Below are 20,815 nucleotides of genomic sequence, written 5' to 3' on the forward strand. Positions count from 1 at the left end.
TACCATTCTAGAGATTATAAAAGCCAAAGAAATGACAAAATCCGATCCTGAACACACGACGTCAAAAGCGCCACGCACCACAATTGGAATTCAAACAATTCCTCAGCAAGATCCCTGCTCTTTCCCCCGACCCACGCCAGCAGCCCAAGGCGCAGGCGCGCATGCTCGGCGACCGTCGCCCGCCCCTGCGTGTTGTAGGGTCACGTGCCTGTGTGGGGCGGGGCCACTTGCGTGCCTGCGCGCCGCGGGCTGACGAAACCAAGCCTATCCCACGTAGTGGGTGCAGCGTCCTGCGGCCAGAGTCGCGTCTCCTTACGGCTCCGACACCAGCCGGGGCTCGGGCCGGGGCCCGGGCCCCCGGGACATGGCCCTCCGGCTTGCGCAGGGCGACGGCCCCACCTCCAGCCGCTGGGTCGGCGGCGCCGACAGGGCAGGTACGGAAGCCCGCCGGGGCGCGGGGAGCGGCCTCCGAGGACGGCCTGAGGGGCCAGAACCGGGTCAGAGCCGCGGGCCGAGGGCGGGGTCGCGGCGCTGGGAGAGGAAAGGGGCGAAGGACCTGGCTCACGTCAGAGGGGGAGAGGGCCTGGAACTGGCGAGTCCTGAGCCGTCGGAGGAAGAGCCTTGGTGGGGAAGGTCCGGGGGCCGTACGCTGCGGCCTCCGGTACCCCGGGAGTGGAGAATTGGGACTCCCGAGGGCTGAGGCCAGGCCTCTCCCCGGCCCGCGGCTGCCGGGCCACGTCCGCAGACTCTGGGGCCGCCTTCCTGGTTGTTGGGCAGGTTTCCCAAACTTCACTCGGACCGACCGGACTGAGGCGTTCCTCCCGTATCTTTAAAGTACCATAAATTCCCTCTTCTAAAGCGTCGAGTTCAGTGGTTCTTGGTTCTCTCGCAGAGCTGCAGGCACCGCCACTGTCCAGTTCTGGACCTCTGGTTCCGAAAGAAACCCTTGTCCGTCAGCAGTCACTCCCCTTCCCCCGTCGACGCACTCCCAGCAACAGCTCCTCTCCTTGGCGCTCCTAATCCTCCCTTAACGTTATTTAATTGTGTAGAAAGCGATTGTGCTTTTTATACTGTTTCAGTCTAGTCAGTGCTTTGGGTGAAATCATGGTCTTGTAGCACCTATTCCCAAGACACCTTCCATACCAGAAATAGGTGGTAGTTAAAATTATGAATGTTTACCCTGCATCAAATGAAATCTTTTTCCCCTCTTGGGAAGGCTGAAGTAGCTATCCTCCTTTCCCCTCTTCTGATGAGTGGTGCCCGTGATAGAACAGTGGTATTTTGATGAAGTTCCTGGTATCCACATCATGTTTCTAGGGCTCAATTTTCTGTTATCCCTCTTTTCTTTTGATACTGGTTGGAAATGGAGCTCACTACACATGTTAGTTTTCTGGGGTTTTTGTCGTTGCAACATTTTGCAGGTGTTTGTGTGACATCTATCCTCATGGCATAATAGTCAATGTCCCAAGCAGCATGGGTTGGTTATGTGACCTGTTGCAGTGCAACTGAATAAAAGACTTACCTCCTTCTGTATCCTTGACTTTGCTTCTTCGGATGAAAAGGAGGAACTTAGAGATGAGGGGCTTGGGGGAAGGGTGTTTGTTTTGGATTTTTTTTTTTAATTCATATTGGAGAATTGTTGACAAAAGTTACTAATGCTAGAAGCTGCCTTTGTAAAGGATGGTTACATTAGTTTACTAGACTATCATTCTCCGTTGTTGGAGTAAAGCACCTTTTCCTTCCTCCCTTCCTCCCTCCCTCCCTCCCTCCCTTCCTTCCTTGTGTTCTTAACCACTGAGCCACATCCCCAGCCCTTTTTTTGTATTTTATTATTTAGAGACAGGGTCTCACCAAGTTGCTTGCTTTTGTATTGTGCATTTACCACACTATGCAAACTGTGTGTCTAAAAACTAGCAATTTTATTATATATAAATGGTACTGTAACAGTTGTTAAATGTACTGTTTGGTTGGGGTTGGGGGCTTTTGTTTGCTTTGTGCTCCTGGAGGTTGAACCCAGGTATTATCTGCCTCTGAGGACATCCCCAGCCCTTTTTATTTTTTATTTTGAGACAAATGTCTTGCTAAGTTGCTGAGCCTGGCTCTGAACTTTCCATCCTCATACCTGAGCCTCCCAAGTCCCTGGGTTTACAGGCACGGGCCCCCATGTCTAACAGCATCTTTTCTTGATGCCTTTGTTATGGTTCAGATAGTTAATGAATCTCTTCTTGTTTGGGTACTGTTTTCTAGAAACTAATTAGGACTGCCAAAGACAGAAGCTACTATATTTTATTTTATTTTTAATGGGAATCTCACCCAGAATAAGATATTATTTTCCCCTTCCATTGTCTATCTCAGGTACAGACATGAAGTCTGAGCATAAATTTTCAAATTAATTTCTCATGTCCATATTGGGAGTTCAGGGTAAGTATAGGGAATGTCTCTGAATAGGAAAATCTCTCTCCCTCACCCTCTCTCCCTCTCCTTTACTCTTCCATTGTGATTGAAGCTATCATTTTTGAGTTTAGCTTCAGTTTAAAGACTAAAATTTTCTGGATATGCAGGCATATACTAAATAATCAGTATGGAATTTTGTGCTCTTGCATAAGCTTCTGTTTTACAAGTATGTACATAGATCACTTACCAGATTCAAGTCACTAATTATTTTAGGGCTATGATTAAAAACTCTTAAGAGGATTCATAAGTGTGGTCATCTTTAGTCATGGCCCTTTCCCTCTATATTAAATTCCTGAAGCCAGGGATTTTTGGAGATACCTGTTACTCTGAGGAGGCAGAAATCTATACCTGGGTTCTGTAGCCAGTGTTGGGAGACACTTCAGACAGTAATGGGCTCAGCCATCTTTATCTGAACTGTTAAGAAATACTGCTTCAGTGGCCCTTATTTTAATAGAAAACAGGCCAAAGTAGTGCCTGTATCATTTTTCCTTGTTGAATGAATTGCTTTTCAGGCACTAGGAATTTATTTATACCAGCCTTACGTTTTATAGCCAGCTGTAGGCAGTCATTTCACTCCATCATGGTTATAGCCAAATCCTCTACTACAGAGGAATTTGAAACATATCAGCTTTGGAATATATACAATACACCTTTCTTATAAGTGAGGCAATAAGTTGGAGAGCAGAGGATTCAGGGAGATTAGAATGACATCAGTGATACCTTCAGATGAAATGTGGGCTTTAATATCAAGCCAAAATACAGCATGATCAAGTCCAAAAATATGTGTCCTACCCTAAAATCTATACATAAAATTTACCTTTAAATAAAATAGATAGTAGGCATTCATTTCAGTCTTTTTCTTTAACATCCAAGAATAGCTCTGTGAATTTTTTGCTTTCTTAGATAAAAACAATGTGTGTGAAGTATTTGTTCAGTGAAGACCCTGCTAAAACTTTTTGTAATGCAGTAATTGACCTTCTCACCTTGGAGTTTATGTATCTCTAGCTCATTGAACTTTCTGTTTTATCTTTCCATATTACAGTGAGAGAGTATACATTTGATGTAATAAAATATCCATGGGGGTGGTACATGTAGGAGTGCCTTCCTCATCTGCCACTGACATTTAACCACTGGAATGTGGGGGTAAGGAAGGCAGTCTTGGGGCTTGAAATAGCAGCCACAGTCCACATTTGAGCAGCATACTAGGAGCTTTATTTTATTTTTATTGCTTCTTTTTTGGAGGGGCACCAAGGATTGTACTCAGGGGTCCTTAACTACTGAGCCACATCCCCAGTATGCATGCATGCATGTCTGTTTGTCTTTCTTTCTTTCTTCCTTTCTTGTTATGCTAGGAATTGAACCCAGGGTCTTGTGCATGTGAGGCAAGCACTCTACCAACTGAGCTATATTCCCAGCCCTAGTTATTATTTATTTTGAGATAATGTCACACTAAGTTTCTTAGGGTCTTACAGAGTTGTGATGCTGGCTTTGAACTTACAGTCCTCCGGCCTCAGCCTCTGAAATTGTTGAGATTGCAGTTATGCACCATCACACTGGGCCTTGGGAGCTTTAGAAACAAACCAGAGTGCTGGATGTGGTGGTACATGCCTGTAATCCCAGTGGTTTGGGAGGTCTGAGGTCAGAGGAGTGTGAGTTCAAAGCCAACCTCAGCAACTTAGTGAAGCCCTAAAAAATTCAGCAAGACCCTGTCTGTAAATAAAATATAAAAAGGGCTGGGGTTATATAGCTCAGTGGTTAAGCATCTCCTTTAATCCTGAGTACCAAAGAAAAATAAATAGACCAGAATCTACAATTTATATTTAGAATTCTACAGTGAGCATACTAACAGTAGTATGGAAAAAGTATCATATACTTTAGGCCAATTTTTTCCAGAGGAACAGTAACTAAGTAACTTATTCAATGTCCACACATTTATGGAGTTCCTACAGAGTGGCAAAAACAGGAAGATACTAAATTTTGAAATGCTGGATTAAAAATAGAATCAGTGCCAGGCCTGTAATCCCAGTAGCTCTGGAGGTTGAGACAGGAGTATCTCAAGTTCAGAGCCAGCCTCAGCAACAGCAAAGTGCTAAGCAACCCAGTGAGACCCTGTCTCTAAATAAAATACACAATAGGGCTGGGGATGTGGATCAGTGGTCAAGTGCCCCTGAGCTCAATTCCTGATACCAAAACAAACAAACAAACAATCAAAACAGTATTAAGAGAAACAAGTGGTCAGGCACAGCCGTGCATACTTGCTATGCCAGCAATTTAAGAGACTGAGGCAGGAGGATTGCAAGTTTGAGGCCGGCCTGGGCAACTTAGACCCTGTCTCAAAATAAAAAGGGCTGGAGATATAGTTTAGGAGCAAAGCACCCTGAGTTAAAAGTAAAAAATAAAAAAGAGTGAAAATAAGTATTAGAGCCAGGATTTTGGTTCAGAATTAGTTAACACTCTGACAGATTTTTTGCCAAAACCTCACAGAAATCCAGCTGATTACAAACAGTGTTCTCCCCGAAATACAAGCAGCAGTTTTCCTTTTCCCCAATTGCTGAATAGCCTACTTGGAAAGAGGAGTGGGGGTGGTGTCTAAACAAACTGAGGAAAATTACCCTATGCTTAACAAAGGGGGCAATGCAGTTTCTAAATGTCATCCTCCCTCAAGTAATACTCAGTATTACCATGTAAGTGCTCTTAACTTGTGATGTATGGAAAGTGCAAGAATACACAAGTAAAAAAAAAGTTAGATTTTTTTTCCTTGTGGAAATTAATTAAATTTCTGCACTTATTTTGTCTCAGCCTGTGTTGTCATATAAAAAGTCTTCTTGGCGTCTGAGGATGTGGCTCAGTGGTAAAGCCCTTGCCTACCAACCTCAAGGCCTTGGGTTCAATCCCCGGTACTGCCAAAAAAAAAAAAAAAAAAAAGTTTCCAAAAAGTCTTCTTGGGCTGGCATGTAGCTCAGTGGTAGCATGCATGAAGCCCTGGGTTCCATCCCTAGCCAGGGGAGAAAGGCGGAGAGTCTTCTGTTTCCTGTATGCCTGTGACCCCTCTGAAAACATTCAGCCTCTTCTTCCAAAGGAGGAAGTCCCTGCAGGGTGTTAACCAGACTTCCTGCAGGCTGAGTACAGCCTGACCTTGATTAGCCTCACTTCCTTCAGTGCCCCTGCTTCTGCACTCTTCCTGTACCCAACTCTGCCACATGTCAGAACTCCTCTGTTTCCCAGACATGCTGTTGGTGTTTAGTTCATGTGACAAGGTCTTTGCACATACTCTTTCCTCTGCCAGGAATACTTTCCCTTCAACACACTCTTCTGTGTGGCCAAGTTTTCAAGAAGATACCAGACTATTCTTGGTGAAGCCTTTCCTCATTGTCTCAGAAGTAGTCATTCATTCTTCTAGGTTTTCATAATCCTTCATGATTCTGTAATATCCTATGTAATAATTGTGTTCCTCTCTAAAATGATATACTAAAGGTCTGGGTGGGAGACATATTAATCTCTTTATTCAGTACAGTGCTTGTACAGATAGTCACTCATTAAATGATGGACTGATGGGTGGGTGAATGGATGGAAGGAAGGAGGAAATGAACCCAAGGATAGACACACTAGACACACCAGAGCTAAGAGCTTGACATACCTCATAAACATTTAATTTGCTGACAGAGGGAATTGGGGACTTGATTTTTCATAATTTCTGGGTAAAGCAGCCATTTAATTTAGTATCCAAACTGGGCCAGTTTTGCAGGTTGCAAGAGGAGTTAGCTGTGAACAGTTACAGCAAGACTCCAGTTGTAAATCAGGAAGATCTCAGACAAATGATCACCCTCCTAGGCTATCATTGTTGTTAGGAGAATAACAATAGTTTGGCCAAGATAACAGGGTACCTGGCAAAAAGTCACTTGTGTTATTTTACTGTCTGCAACTTCAGTGGCATGTGACCCCAGTCCTCTGTTTGTGTGGTTTATATGGCACAGCTCTCACAGGGTCCTAGTACCAGTTCCCATTTCTGTTAATAATGTGCAACTTTCTCATGGAGACAGTTTGAGGCAGACTTTTGTCTCAGAATAGAACATTGCTGAGGAAACCTGCTTAATGACCTTTCTGATGTCTAACCTTTCTTCCAATGTTACCTTCCTTCTTACATTAACTCTAGAGCCTTATATTAAAATTTATTCCGTAATATTTTTTAATGAATCTGTTTGCTATCCAAGAAGAAGCCCTGTATGTATGTTCAAACCTTCTATTCTCTACTAAATCCTCTTTTTAAGTTATGCTTCTTGGCCTGACTTGTTAAAATCACTTTTGGGTTCTTGGCCTTCACTGTCTGTGTACACCTTTTTTTTTTTTTTTTTAAATTATAGGACAGTGCCTTGTAACATTTGATGTTGTCTTATTTCACTTTTCTTGTGTTTTGTTTCATTTTCTCAGTGGTACAGGCAAAAGAAAAGAATCTAAATATACCCATCATTCATTTAACTTCAGCTAGCTATTCTAAAAGTAGCTATTCATTTGGATACAGTGGTGCATGCCTGTAATCCCAGCAACCCAGGAGGCTGTGACAGGAGGATTGCAAGTTCCAGCAAGACCCTAAGTAATTTAGCAAGAGTCTTTCTCGAAATAAAAAAGAGGCTGGGATGTAGTTCAGTGTTAAAGTACTCTTGGATTAAATCTCCAATACCAAAAAATAAATAAAATAAGCCATCTGCTTGAAAATTCTAAGATCCTATGACCCCATTATTTTAAATAGAAGACTAATAGTGACAGATATCAACCACAAATCCCCAATCTATATCCTAAAAAGTAATGTAAACACAGTAAAATGCCTGTAAATAACAGACTATCACATAAGAATGTAAGATGCTTGAAACATTACTTTCTGATCACCAGTAATTTATATGGTTGTTGAGAAATGATTGCTTTGTGTGCAATCAATATCTCTAACCTCCAGCCACACTAGAAATCCTAGTACCCTTTGACAACTCTTGCTTCTGAAACTGTCTCCGCGTGATTCTTATGTTCACCAGTTATATTAACTGGTATATGTAAAAACTGATATGTGTAACTTGAGACTTCTCTGTGATTTTGTTAAAAATGTAGTATTGAGCATCACACAGTAAAACACACCTATAATCTTAGTGATTCAGGAGGTTGAGGCAGGAAGATGGCAAGTTCAAGGCCAGCCTTGGTAACTTAGCAAGACCCTGTCTCAAAAAATAAAAAGAACTGTTGGTGCATGCCTGTAATCCCAGCAACTCAGGAGGCTGAGGCAGGAGGATTGCGAATTCAAAGCCAGCCTCAGCAACCTAGCAAGGCACTAAGCAACTCAGTGAGACCCTGTCTCTAAATAAAATACAATATAGGGCTGGGGATGTGGCTCAGTGATTGAGTGCCCCTGAGTTCAATCCCTGGTACCAAAAAATGAAATAAAATAAAAAGGACTGGGAATGTAGCCCTATGGTGGCATAGTGCTCCTGGGTTCAATCCTCAGTACTGCAAAACAAAACAAAATGTGTATTGAGGCATTACAGAGCCACACCCTGAGATACACCCCCAGCCCTAATACTTAGAGGGTTTTATTTTTTGTTTTTGTTTGTTTTTTTTTTGTTGTTGTTATTGTTGTTTGTTTGTTTTTAGAGGAGGGAAAGTTTATTTGGTGCTCACAGTTCCAAATGTCTCAGTCCATAGATAGCTAACTCCATTGCTCTGGGCCTGAAGTGAGGCAGAGCATCATGGTGGAAGGTTATGGAGGAGAAAAACAACTTGGGACATGGCAGTCAGAAAGCAGAGAGCTAGGATTGAGTTTTGAATTACCTTTTTCCTACATAAATGATAGGAAATTTTTCCTAAATTGAGATATGAGTGTTCTTTGAAGTTTGAGTACTAAGAAAGAACAGGAAAACATTGCCACTGACTGATAAGCCTGAATTTACTGAACATTTATTATAATTCTGATTCCTTGCTTGTTACTTATATATCTCAGTAGAATCTTACACATCATGTGCTACATAATTATTCCTGGGTTGATTTTTTAAAATCTTTGCTGTTTTAGAATGAGGAAGGTAACTAATATTTAGTAAATAATTGTGACTGTCCTGACAGATTGGTGTTAACCCTGAGGACCAGAGAGGTGGAATAATCTGCTCAAAGTTATTTGAAGGGATAAGTGGCAGACCCAGATGTGAACCATGATCTGTCTAATGTTAACACATTCTTTTTTTCTGTCTGATGTTAACGCGTTTTTTTTTTCCTTTAAAGAAAGATGCTCTGTACCTATGATCATTGGTTCCAACCTATAGAATAAATCACCTTCTAAAAAGTAGTGCACACCTGTAATCTCAGCTACTGAGGAGGCTGAAGCAAGAAGATTTCAAGTCTGGGGTCAGCCTTAGCAATTTAGCAACACTCTATCTCCAGAAAGGGAGAGGTAAGGTAGGTACCTCCTGTTAGACAGGAGGGAATGCAGCTCAGTGGAGAACGCTTGCCTAGCATGCATGAAGCCCTGGGTTTAATCCTCATTATCAAAAACGAAATAAGTAATTTTTAATTGTTTTATAATGAGGGCCCCCCCCACAGGATTAAAAGCACTTGGCATGAAATTTTGAGTGTCTCTGTCCATGAGATTTAAATGCCAGCTTCTAACAGGAGGTACCTACCTTACCTCAAACCAAATAAGGAGAGGGAGCCCCAAGCAGAAAACTACACGTGCTGAATGTAAGCCTCATATTCCCCACATACACCTTTTTTTTGTTGTTGTTATTTCAGGTTTTAGTGCCAAAAGGAAAAAGAAAGTGGCAGAGATATATCAGGCTCTGAACAGTGATCCCACTGACGTGGCTGCCCTCAGACGCATGGCTATCAGTGAAGGAGGTCTCCTGACTGATGAGATCAGACGAAAAGTGTGGCCCAAGCTCCTCAATGTCAATACGAGTGACTCACCTCCTATATCAGGTAATGGGGTAAGGGCCCAGGAGGGGAGCTTGTCCGGGAGGTGGGGAGAAAATAATACTGGGATCCTTGATTTTTATGATCAACCAAGAGTAGATGAGTAAATCAAAAACATTTTAGGAAATCCTTGAGCCCACTCTGAAAATAAGTTCAGACTGATGAGTAGAGTCTTATTCAAAACTGGAATCAAGCCAGTCAAGGTCACACATATCTATAATCCCAGCTATTGGGGGGGTTAAGGCAGAAGGATCACAAATTATAGGCCAGCCTGGGCATCTTATCGAGGCTCTGTCTCAAAACAGAAAGGGATGGGGATGTAACTCAGTGGTAAAGCGACTCTGAGTTAAATTCCTAGTACCAAAAAAAAAAAAAAAAGGCATTGCTATATTCATACTCTCAGTTCTGGGATGGAATTCTTCTGTCAGATTCCAGACTTCCCATGTCTCCTGATAAGATGGAATCAGTGTGTGGAAATTTACACAGCTTCCTCTCATACTTTTGATTTAGGTTGCAAAGGAAATCTGTGCTTATTATAGCACTTGTTGTGGCTTGAGGGAAATGGTACCCTTGTGTATATAATAGCAAGAAAATACTGCTGTATTCTTGAACTAGTTGGACTTACCAACCAACTGACCACAAGTTCTGTCTCCTGTTTGCAGTATCCTAGTTTTAGAATTTCAGGGCTGAGGGGTGTCAGGTTCATCTTTGTCTGAGTTTACTCCTTTCTGAACAGCTCAGGATGCCTTAGATCTTATAGATGTTGAAATTTTTTTCATTGGTTTATGACTTCCACATTCATAATTTTATTCAGTACTTTTAGTAATCTGAAAGGTGCAAATCAAAGGGAATATCATCATTTTGCACACATGGGCTATTCTCTAGTGATGCTCAGTGGCAGCCTGCACAGACCCAGGCCTCCTGACTTTTCTGGTGCTGTCGCCACCCCACTGTGGACAGTCTGTTCATGACTTGCATTAAACAGCATGTGTTTGTCCATACATTGATGATATATGTCTATAATCCCAGCCAGCGACTCAGGAAGCTGAGGCAGGAGGATCACAAGTTCAAGGCCAGTCTCAGAATTTAAGGCCCTAAACCACTTATTGAGATCCTGACTCAAAACTCAAAATAAAAATGACTGGGAATGTAGCTTAGCAGTAAAGCAGTCCTAGGTTAATCCCCAGTACCAAAAAACAAAAACAAAAAAAGAAACACTCCAGCATGCATTTAATACTGAGTAGGGATTCCCTTCCACATGTATCTGGAGTTGTATACTTTTCAGGAAAAAGCTGCATTGTATCCACCAGGGCTTTGACGTTATTCCAGAACGTTTTGCTCCTTATATGACTTCCCAGACATTCCTGCAGTAACACGTTCTTTTTCCAATAGGAAAGGACCTACGTCAGATAAGCAAGGACTACCAACAAGTGCTGCTGGACGTCAGGCGGTCTTTACGGCGGTTCCCTCCTGGTGAGACGCTCTTCCTTCCTTTGGAAGTCTTTCTGCTCTGTTGCACTTCCCTCTTGTGTTGGTGCTTGCCAGTCTTGAGGACTTTCCATCCCAGCCCACAAAGGCCCAACATGTAGGACCCTGCTTCTCAAGCATTTGGGGTGCTTTCAGTCTGCTGAGTCATTCTTTTGATGACTAGGCCACCATCAGGCCTTCTTTTTGAAAGCCTAAACCTGACATATTTCTTGGCCTGGAGGTGGTAATGAGAGAAGAAGAATTTTTTTTGGTCTTTTTTTTTTCTTCATGCCACAGAGAGGACTTTAGAGATTGGTAGAGCCATCAGTCTGGCTTTAGAGAGCAAATTGTCTTAAATTGGATACTAATAAGAACTGTTAATATCATCATCTAACTAGATTTTTAAACATACTTGTATTAGGTCCCTTGGACTAGAGGGGAGGCCATTCCCTTCATGTTCATAGAATCTATTCTTAAAATTGCCTCCCTTGGCTGGGGCTATAGCTCAGTTGGTAGAGTGCTTGCTTTGCATGCATAAGGCCATAGTTTCGATTTCCAGTACCACCAAAAAAAAAAATGCCTCCCGCTTCTCAGGAAGAAAGAGAGGGTTCCTTGTCATTTCCATTTTCACAAGGAAGGAAACTGGACGACAAACCTTATATATATGACCTATTTCTCTTCCTCTAATTACTCCACTTGGAAGTCCCTGGAGAGAGGAGAGCTGCTAAAGGGAACTAGAGCCTCTAACCCTGTTTTTCACTCATTTGAAACCAAGCTCTAGCTTGGATTTATCTGTTAGGGTCTTCTTTCCTGCTCGTATCCATGTTCCCTAGAGAGGCCCTTGTGACTCCCTTGTAGCCAGTAGCCTGCCAACTTTGGTTTTCTTGTTGTTGTTATTGTTTTCCTGTACTGGAGTTTAAACCCCAGAGTACTCTACCACCAAGCTGCATCCCCAGCCCTTTATTTATTTATTTATTTTTTTAATTTTGAGACCGGGTCTTGCCATGTTGCCAAGGCTGACCTCAAACTTGTGATCCTCCTGCCTTAACCTTCCAAGTAGCTGGGATTACAGGTGTGTGCCACGGTGCCCAGCTCTAACTTGGTTTTGTTTTGTTTTATAATTGTAGATTGACACCATGCTTTTATTTTGTTTATTTTTGTATGCAGTGCTAAGGACGGACCCAGTGCTTCACACATGCTAGGCAAGTGCTCTGCCATGGAGCTACAGCATCAGCCCTTGGACTTGGTTTTGATAAGATTTGTACCCATGATCCAGTCCCTTTTTCCTACCTCCTAGTCCAAATGAGACCTCTCCGAGCGGAAGGCTCCCCTTGCCTCCCCTAGTAAACTGCTTTCCCTCCGAGCCCTCTGTTCCTCTTCCATTGTGTCACTTCAGTCTGTGCTTCTCTGGCAGGCTGAACTTTTGTCGTGGCTTTGTGGTATTTTCCATTCGTTTTCCACTGGGCTTGGCTGAACACTCTTCACTATGGATATTCAAATAGGGTTTAGTTTTGACTCTTAACTGCTTTCATTATTTTACCTATCCATAGTTCTTGGTTTATTTCTTTTTTGTTGTTGTTGTTTTATTGTTTGAAATATGACTTTTTTTTGAGACGTGGTGGAGGAAATGTGGGCATGAGGTAAGCTTTGCTGTCACCTTGCACCTTTTGTTCAGTGGGATCTGAGCCCTTAAGTGAGCTGTTTTCTCCCATATCGGTTTTTAACAGTGAAAGTTAAGCTACTACTATATTTATAACTCAAACTTCGGGAATTCAAAATTAGCATCCTTGCCTGTGAGCTTATGTTTTAGTTTTAGATGGACATAATATCTTTATTTTTATGTGGTGCTAAGGATCGAACCAAGTGCCTCACGCATGCTAGATGAGCACCCTACCACTTGAGCCACAGCCCCAGCCCCAGCCTGTGAGCATCTTACACCTGAGTTGTGCTCTTGTGTTCCACATTGTTCTGTCAGGCTTTGTCAGAGTGAACCTTTATGAGCAGCAGACTGCTGTCCAGCTTCAGACAGAGTCTCTTACCCATGTCAATGGTCACAGCCTGTACGGCTGTCCGCATGCAGCTCTCAGGACATTTTTGCTTGTTTTTCCTATGGCTTTTTCAAGTTGGCTTAGGTGCAGTTGTCCTCTGATCATGCTTCCTGCTGAGCTTTATCTTAAGTTCACAGACTAGCCAGGGTTGGATTTTCTGGAAAGTTTTCAGCAGAACTAGATCAAAGATTGTGATAGCTTTCTGACTATGGCCCACTTTAGTCTCCTTGGCTTTGGTGGCATTCAGCTCCCTTAGCTGAGCCTTGAGGTCTACCTGGATTCATCTCTTGCTCCTGAACTGCCCGAGAGATGCAGGACGCAAACCTACTGGGCTTCTCACCTTTGGGCTGTAGTCTTGCCATTCCCGCTGAGCACAGCCCTCCCCTTGCTGCTGGCTTAGGGGGACAGTTCAGCACTCTTAACATTAAACACCCAGATGAGTGAGGAGCTTGCTGACCACTGCGGACTGGGTTCATCCTCTGAAAGAGCTCTGGAGACAGGCGCCCCCGTTTCTAAATGTATTTTCGGGTGGAGGAGATCAGTCTTCCCTGGAATATTGATTTAGTTTAGAGGGGAACATGCAGCTTTTTCAATTTTTAATTTATAATTTCATTCCAAAAAGTTGCAAAAGTAGGACAAAGAATTCTCCAGATACCTTTTACCCAGATTTCCTTATGTGTGAGTACAGTGGGATCCTAATTAGAAAAAGTTATACTCCATGTATAATATGTCGGAATACACTTTATTGTCATGTTCTCTAAAAGAACAAATAAAAAATAAATAAATTTTTTAAAATTAATATTAAAAAAAAGAAGCTGGCCAGGCACAATGTAGCAAGCCTATAATCCCAGCAACTCAGTGAGACTCTGTCTCTAAATAAAATATTAAAAAGGCCTGGGGATAGAGTTCAGTGGTCAAGTGCCCCTGTGTTCAATCCCGGGTACAAAAAAAAAAAAAAAAAGCCAGGCACCATGGTGCATGCCTGTAATCCCAGCAGCTGGGGAAACTGAGGCAGGAAGATCATGAGTTCAAAGCTAGAGTCAGCAAAAATGAGGCACTAGGCAACTCAGTGAGACCCTGTCTCTAAATAAAATACAAAATAGGGCTGCGGATGCAGCTCAGTGGTCGAGTGCCCCTTGAGTTCAGTCCCCCGTATCAAAAAAAAAAAAAAATTCATCGTAAACATGGTTCCTCTTTAACCAAACTATTTCAGGATGTAGTTCTAAAATTAAGGTTCTCACCAAATCAGTGGCAACATTGAAAAATACTGTTATCTAATCCAATCTAATTTTTGAGATTTCACCATCTCACCACTTATCCTTTATAGGAAGAGGAAATACAAATTCACCCATTTCCCATTCAGCCATCATCTCTTTAGCCTTTTTTTTCAGGGAGGAAGTACAGGGATTGAACTCAGGGGCACCCGACCACTGAGCCACATCCCCAGCCCCTTTTGGTATTTTATTTAAAGACAGGGTCTCACCAAGTTGCTTAGCACTTTTCTTTTACTGAGGCTGCCTTTGAACTTGCTGTCCTCCTATCTTAGCCTCCTGAGCTGCTGGTGTTAGAGGCATGTGCTACCGCACCTGGCTTCTTCAGCCTCTCTTAATCTATAGCAGTTCCTTTGTATTTTATGACAGCCTAGTTATCCTGCTCAGTTTTCCTTACTTTGGCTTTGCCTGGTGTTTCCTCGTTGTGAGATCAGGCTTATGCACCTGATAGGAGTTCCACCCGTGTGCCACAGAGCTCCTGTCAGCACATCATATCTAGAGGTGTATGCCATCCCTTGTGGAGGATAGTAACTCCAATTTGGTTAAGTTGGTGTCTTCAGGTTCCCCCTGTATGTTGAAAGTGTGGCTCTTTTCTGTGTGTCAACTTGATAGATGTTACCAACTTGTTTTATTTTTTTTAAGAGAGAGGGAGAGAGAGAGAGAGAGAGAATTTTAATATTTATTTTTTAGTTTTCGGCGGACACAACATCTTTGTATGTGGTGCTGAGTATCGAACCCGGGCCGCACGCATGCCAGGCAAGCTCGCTACCGCTTGAGCCACATCCCCAGCCCCCCAACTTGTTTTAAATCCATTTTCTTTTATTGGACACTTTCTCTGAAAAATCCATTGCTGGCCTTCTTCCTAATCTCCCTGTTACTGGGCTGCTTGCTGTTTTCAAATGTACCTCCTCTCCACAGGCATGCCAGATGAACAGAGAGAGGGGCTCCAGGAAGAGCTCATTGACATCATCCTCCTCATCTTGGAGCGCAATCCTCAGCTGCACTACTACCAGGGCTACCATGACATAGTGATTACGTTTCTGCTGGTGGTAGGCGAGAGGCTGGCAACATCCCTGGTAGAAAAATTGTCTACCCACCACCTCAGGTACCCCTGCAGAGGGATATAACAGGAGGGTGTCACTCCTTAGTCCTTTTTTTCTTCCTTTGGGCACTGGGGATTGAACCCAGGGGTGCTTTGCCACTGAGCCACATCCCCAACTCCCTTTGTCATTTTCTTTTCAGTTTTTTCAGCGGTCACAGCCTCCAGCCATGATATCTAAGTGCTTGATCCGACTAAGCTCATTGAATTGTCTCACTCTAGGGACTTCATGGATCCCACAATGGACAACACCAGGCACATTTTAAACTACCTGATGCCCATCATAGACCAGGTGAACCCAGAGCTCCATGACTTCATGCAGAGGTACGCGATGCCGCCTTCATGTGTGTACCACCCGTCTTGCCTTTGCTCTCCTGGCTCTTGTTTCTTCTTCACAGATATTTTTCCATTTCCTCATATATTAGGTTGATTCATGTTGGTTGTCCCTTCCAGTCACCAGCAATCTGGATGATTCGGTTCTTTACATAGTCTTAGAGCCCTTTTTCGGGTACTGGAATGCAAGGGGGAGACGACCCATGGCTTGAGGAATTCACATCTGGTAGGGAGGAGGGGTGGCATCAGTTTACCAACTTAGACTTGCTCCAAGATGAAGTACGAGTTCTTAGAGATTGAGATAAAAGGACAAGGCCATCCATGAGTGATTTTATTTCCCAAGTTCCAAGGAGAAGAAAATTTTCTGTGCAGATATCAAAATTGTCTCAGAAAGAAAATCACAATATAGTTCTCTGAAAACACCTCCTTATTCCAATAGTTGACATCTGTTGAGCATTAGAAGAGCGCTTGGTGAGATACGGCAGGCAGCATGCTGTTGTGGTATGAGTGTCATGCTGCAATTTTTTGAGGAGAAAATGCTAAGTTCTCAGGTAGCTGGATTTAAAAAAAAAAAAAAGTGTATTTCCCAAATGCTTGGCCCTGAGAGAGGGAAGGGGTGACATAACAGAGAACCTAACATTTGGATTTCCTTTGCTCCTAGTGCTGAGGTGGGGACCATCTTTGCCCTCAGCTGGCTCATCACCTGGTTTGGGCACGTCCTGTCTGACTTCAGGCACGTTGTGCGGTTATATGATTTCTTCCTGGCCTGCCATCCGCTGATGCCCATTTACTTTGCAGCTGTGGTAGGTACCCACCATAAGCAGCAGCCAGGCTCTCCGCCACCCACCCTAGGTTGACCATCTTCCCTGCAGGGGTCTGGTGATCATGAAAACATGCAAGAGATGGCATTTCCTAGGCAGGTGTCCCTCTTCTGTGCAGTGTAAATGGGGGTGTTATGAAAAACAGAAAATTACAGAGATTTCTATCCTGTAAGACTCTCTGAACCTTTGAAGTGCCAGTGTGCAGTGTGAATTGTCATTGTTCTGCTGATGCCTTCTGGAACTATGTTCACCTGATGAACCTCATAGGGAAGCAGTCTGCACAGCAGCTGCCAAAGGAGAGAGCTGGCCTCGGGCTATAGAAGCGAGGTGGCTGGTGATAGTGGTGAGGGCTGCACTTACTAGAAGGTGACGCACACCTGTAACCCCGATAAGTCAGGGGCTGACGCAGCAGGATCACAAGTTTGAGGCTAGTGGGAACAACTTAGCAAGATTCTGTCTCAAAATAAAGTTAAAAATGTTTTTTTAAAAAGGGATAGGGGGGCTGGGGCAGAGTACTTGCCTAGCATGCGTGAGGCACTGGGTTCTATCTTCAGCACCACATAAAAATAAAAAACAAATAAAATAAAGGCATTATGTCTGTCTACAACTACAAAATTTAAAAAAAAAAAAGATAGGGATGTAACTCAGTGGTAGAGCACCCCTGAGTTCAATCCCTTGTATGGGGGGTGGGGGAAGCACAGGCCTGAATAATTTGTAGAGGTGGGGACCCAGGAAGTTCTTCACAGATCCCTTCAACAGCAGTGGATTTGTGGGCCAGCGGTAAGAAGGAAGATGTTTAAAGGGAACGAGATGATTCCTTCTACGATTTTGAACCATTTCTTTGCTGAAGCTCCAAGAATCTTCCCATGATCCCTCTCCTTTTCTTCTTAAAAGAATCGCCTTCATTTCTTTCAAGACTCTGAGAGACACTTGAGCAGACAAATGTGCCTGGAAGGACTTACTTTAATTTGTCAGTCTTTCACGTCATGAGTGGCAGTGCGCTCCTAGCAGGAAGGCCCAGCCCAGCTGTGGAATAGCACTGAAAGAATGTGCCTCATTCCTTCCTGGATGGATACAAGAGCTTGCTGAGCAGCTGGGCTGGGCTCTGTCTGTTTCCGGTTTGAACTCATCTCTATAGAGACTGAGAGGCAGCTGGCCATGGCCCTGTGTGTCTGGTCCATGATGCAAAGTCTTTCTTCCCACAGATTGTGTTGTATCGTGAGCAGGAAGTTCTGGACTGTGACTGTGACATGGCCTCGGTCCACCATTTGTTGTCCCAGATCCCTCAGGACCTGCCCTATGAGACGCTGATCAGCAGAGCAGGGGACCTCTTTGTTCAGTTTCCCCCTTCAGAACTCGCACGGGAGGCTGCTGCCCAGCAGCAGGCTGAGAGGTGAGCAGAGCGAGGCACTAGTAGAGTTGGGGCAGCTGTAAAAGGCAGAGGCAGGGGAGACTGTGGGGTGAGGACAGGGCAGGACAGTGGCCAGAGCCATTCCAGCCGAATCCCCTTAGACTTCTCGGGTCTTTATCCAGAAGAACTTTCTGGCTCTACCGCTCCTCTTCTTCTTTCTTCATACCAGTCCTTATTTCTGCCTCCTTCCTCTACAGAACTGCAGCCTCTACCTTCAAAGACTTTGAGCTGGCATCAGCCCAACAGAGGCCGGATATGGTGCTGCGGCAGCGGTTTCGAGGACTTCTGCGACCTGAGACTCGAACAAAAGATGTTCTGACCAAACCAAGGACCAACCGCTTTGTGAAACTGGCAGTGATGGGGCTGACGGTGGCCCTGGGAGCAGCTGCTCTAGCGGTGGTGAAAAGTGCCCTGGAATGGGCCCCCAAGTTCCAGCTGCAGCTCTTCCCCTGAAGCCCGAGCCACTTCCTCTCACAGTGCTCCCGGTCTCGCCCTTTCCCAGAAGGACTGAGAAGATGGAATTTCCTTGATTAAAAGGGTTTCTGTCGAGGGTGTTCTATTCCTGCCACCCTCGCCTGCCACGTTTGCCATGGCTTTGGAGGCCAGTCACAGAGCAAGCCTGACCTGCAGTGTCTTCCACGGACCTGAGAGTGTCTCTGCCACCTCCCCTCATGTTGGTGGAAGTGGGTTCTTTTGTTCCCAGCCATCCTGAGAACCTCAGGGCCTGGGCTTCCCTGGCTACTGGGGGACGTCCTGGCTACCCAATAGAAAGTAAGCCAGACCCCAGAATGCCCTCCTTGCAGCTCCTGGGGTTCTGTCCACTTCAGATAGATGAGGAAAGAGGCCTGCTGCTGAAGGAGTCGGGTCTTGGATGAAAGTGAGGGGCAGAGGACTCTCGAGTGGGAGCCCTTTTAAAAGCAGCTCCATTAGCTGGTCAGAAATCAGACACGAATTAGGTGACTGGTGAAATCCTACCTATTTTCAGCCTAGAAATCACGTGGGTACTTCCAGTCCAGCAGGAGAGAATATTACCTAGACTGGTTTGCCTGCCTTTTTATTTCTTCCTGTTCTCTTCTACAAGCCACATGACATTACTTATAAAAGACACTTTTATTACTATTTTTAGAATTATACACTCCTAACATGTAAAGTACTTTCACTTTAAAAAGAATCGTTCCTTCATGGAAAAAAATAGTTCTCATCAGAAGGATGAGCTTGTACAACCCTGAAGTTTACTTTCTACTCAACTGCGTAACATTTCACTTCAGCCAGAGCTGCCATTTGTGGAGAGCCCCCCACTTCCAACCCACTTTGCTTCCTTCCTGTTCCCCACAGACCAGCCTTCCACTCCCAGGGAGGCGCCCACTCGCATCGTCTGGGCTTGATATAGCAGAGCCCCTGGTCTCTGCCTAGTGGGAAATGGTGGAAACTTGATGGTACCAGAAAGGGACAAACTGTAGCATGAAGAGCATGGCAGGGCCCAGAGCAGCCAGTCCTGCCCCAGGCTTCTCGGAGGCCCCCCAGGCCTTGGGAAGAAGGGGGATCCCACAGTGGTCCTGGGCAGCTTTCTGTGAGTGAAGCCAGGTTTGTACATTAACTCGAGCTTGGGGGGGGGGGGAGTGCCTTTTGCTGCTTTAAAAATTGGAGTGCATTGTGTGGAGCAGCTGTGTACTTTTATTTTCCTGGGCTCTCCCAGCTGGTGATTTCATTAAGTGAACGGGTCAGAAGCACTCCGCCCTCCTGCATGCCCACAATGTGCAGGGTGGGTGGTCAGCAGGCTTCCTGCCAGCATGCTGGAGAGTTCTGAGTTACACTGAGCACTTTAACCAAAACATCTTAAAGCATGGTGAGTCGTGCACAGCAGGAGGCACGTAGGGTGAATGTGCAGCAGATGGATTAATCCAGAAAGTGGTGGGATCATTAGGACAAATGAAAATTCTTCCAGGATCCAGAGGTGACAAGAGATGGCAAATATTCCATCTTCTCCTGTGCCAAGTTTGTCCTCTTGCCATCTTTTCAAATGGCAACAGCTCTGTGCCTCTAGCCGCAGCACGCAAACCTGTTTGTAAACCCAGCGATGGCAAGAGGTGGAGGAGCTGCTGAGGACCCAAGGCCACAACTCTGGATCCCAGGAAGCAAGCGATGTTTGCCTGTGCTGTGGCCTAAGGAGAAAGTGTGCACTGCAGCTTTGCTCACACCAGGATTCTCCCTAGCCACTGAGGAGAAAGCATTATCTATTTACCTTCAGGTGACTTATTTATTCTGTAAAGAATATGTGTAAATATTTTGTACAGAGAGCCCTGTATGAAATAAACAGCCATATGTGGTTACTAATTATGTCTGTCATTTGTCCACACCCTCCTAGGCTATCCTTGAGCTACACCCCAGCCCTTTTTACTTTTGGGAACAAGACCTCAAAACTGTAGTCCTCCTGCCTCAGCCTCCATGCCTGACTCTTCAGCAGAATTTTGAAAACTGGAGAGTTGAAGAAAGGGTGTGTGTGGTGTAAGTTATTTGGTCTTTGTGCAGGTTCCTGACCCAGGGTTCCTGCAACCCTTGGAATTGCCAAGGAGTGGATGATTCAGGAATGTCTGTCATTTTTAATAAACTCACCTTAGTTCATGCTAACCAGGTGACTTAAGTGAGACTCCTAAATGGCCTCATGCAGGGCTGGTCACTGGAAACACCAAGTGATTACACTGACCTAGGGGTTGGAGGGGGGAGATCTATGAAAAATCAAATGAGGTTCTGTGAGTTGCCCGGTTGGTGAGTACATGGATATGCAGGGGTCGTGACTGCACATGACTGCAGGGACATGGAGGCTCACCCCGCATCTTGTTCTGGTCACCTCCTCTAGCTGCAGGTCACTGAGTCCAGTGTTCCCTGTGAACATTAGTGAGCCCAAGGGGGAGAAGTCATGGAATTCCCAAATTCGTATCTGGCCAGGCAGAAGTGGGGGTCACTGGGCA

General features: G+C 44.5%; 1 protein-coding gene across 2 annotated transcripts; it reads left to right on the forward strand.

Annotated features, from left to right (window-relative positions):
* Positions 1-255: 255 nt before the first annotated feature.
* On the forward strand, positions 256-20,180 carry Tbc1d20 (TBC1 domain family member 20). 2 transcript variants are annotated; one of them, XM_046432903.2, is made up of 8 exons: positions 256-434; positions 9,217-9,402; positions 10,789-10,869; positions 15,101-15,287; positions 15,504-15,605; positions 16,276-16,417; positions 17,641-17,828; positions 18,044-20,180. In XM_046432903.2, the coding sequence occupies exons 1-8, from the start codon at positions 365-367 to the stop codon at positions 18,297-18,299; spliced, it is 1,212 nt and encodes a 403-aa protein (XP_046288859.1). In that variant the 5' UTR covers positions 256-364; the 3' UTR covers positions 18,300-20,180. The 2 variants fall into 2 exon arrangements, with proteins under 2 accessions (XP_046288859.1, XP_046288860.1); XM_046432904.2 differs by lacking the exon at positions 256-434 and adding an exon at positions 8,747-8,883.
* The last annotated feature ends 635 nt before the right edge of the window (positions 20,181-20,815 follow it).

The sequence above is a fragment of the Marmota monax genome, unplaced genomic scaffold, assembly GCF_021218885.2.
Source record: "Marmota monax isolate L192 unplaced genomic scaffold, Marmota_monax_Labrador192_F-V1.1 WCK01_AAM20220418_F8-fsc00014, whole genome shotgun sequence".
Classification (NCBI taxonomy): Eukaryota; Metazoa; Chordata; class Mammalia; order Rodentia; family Sciuridae; genus Marmota; species Marmota monax.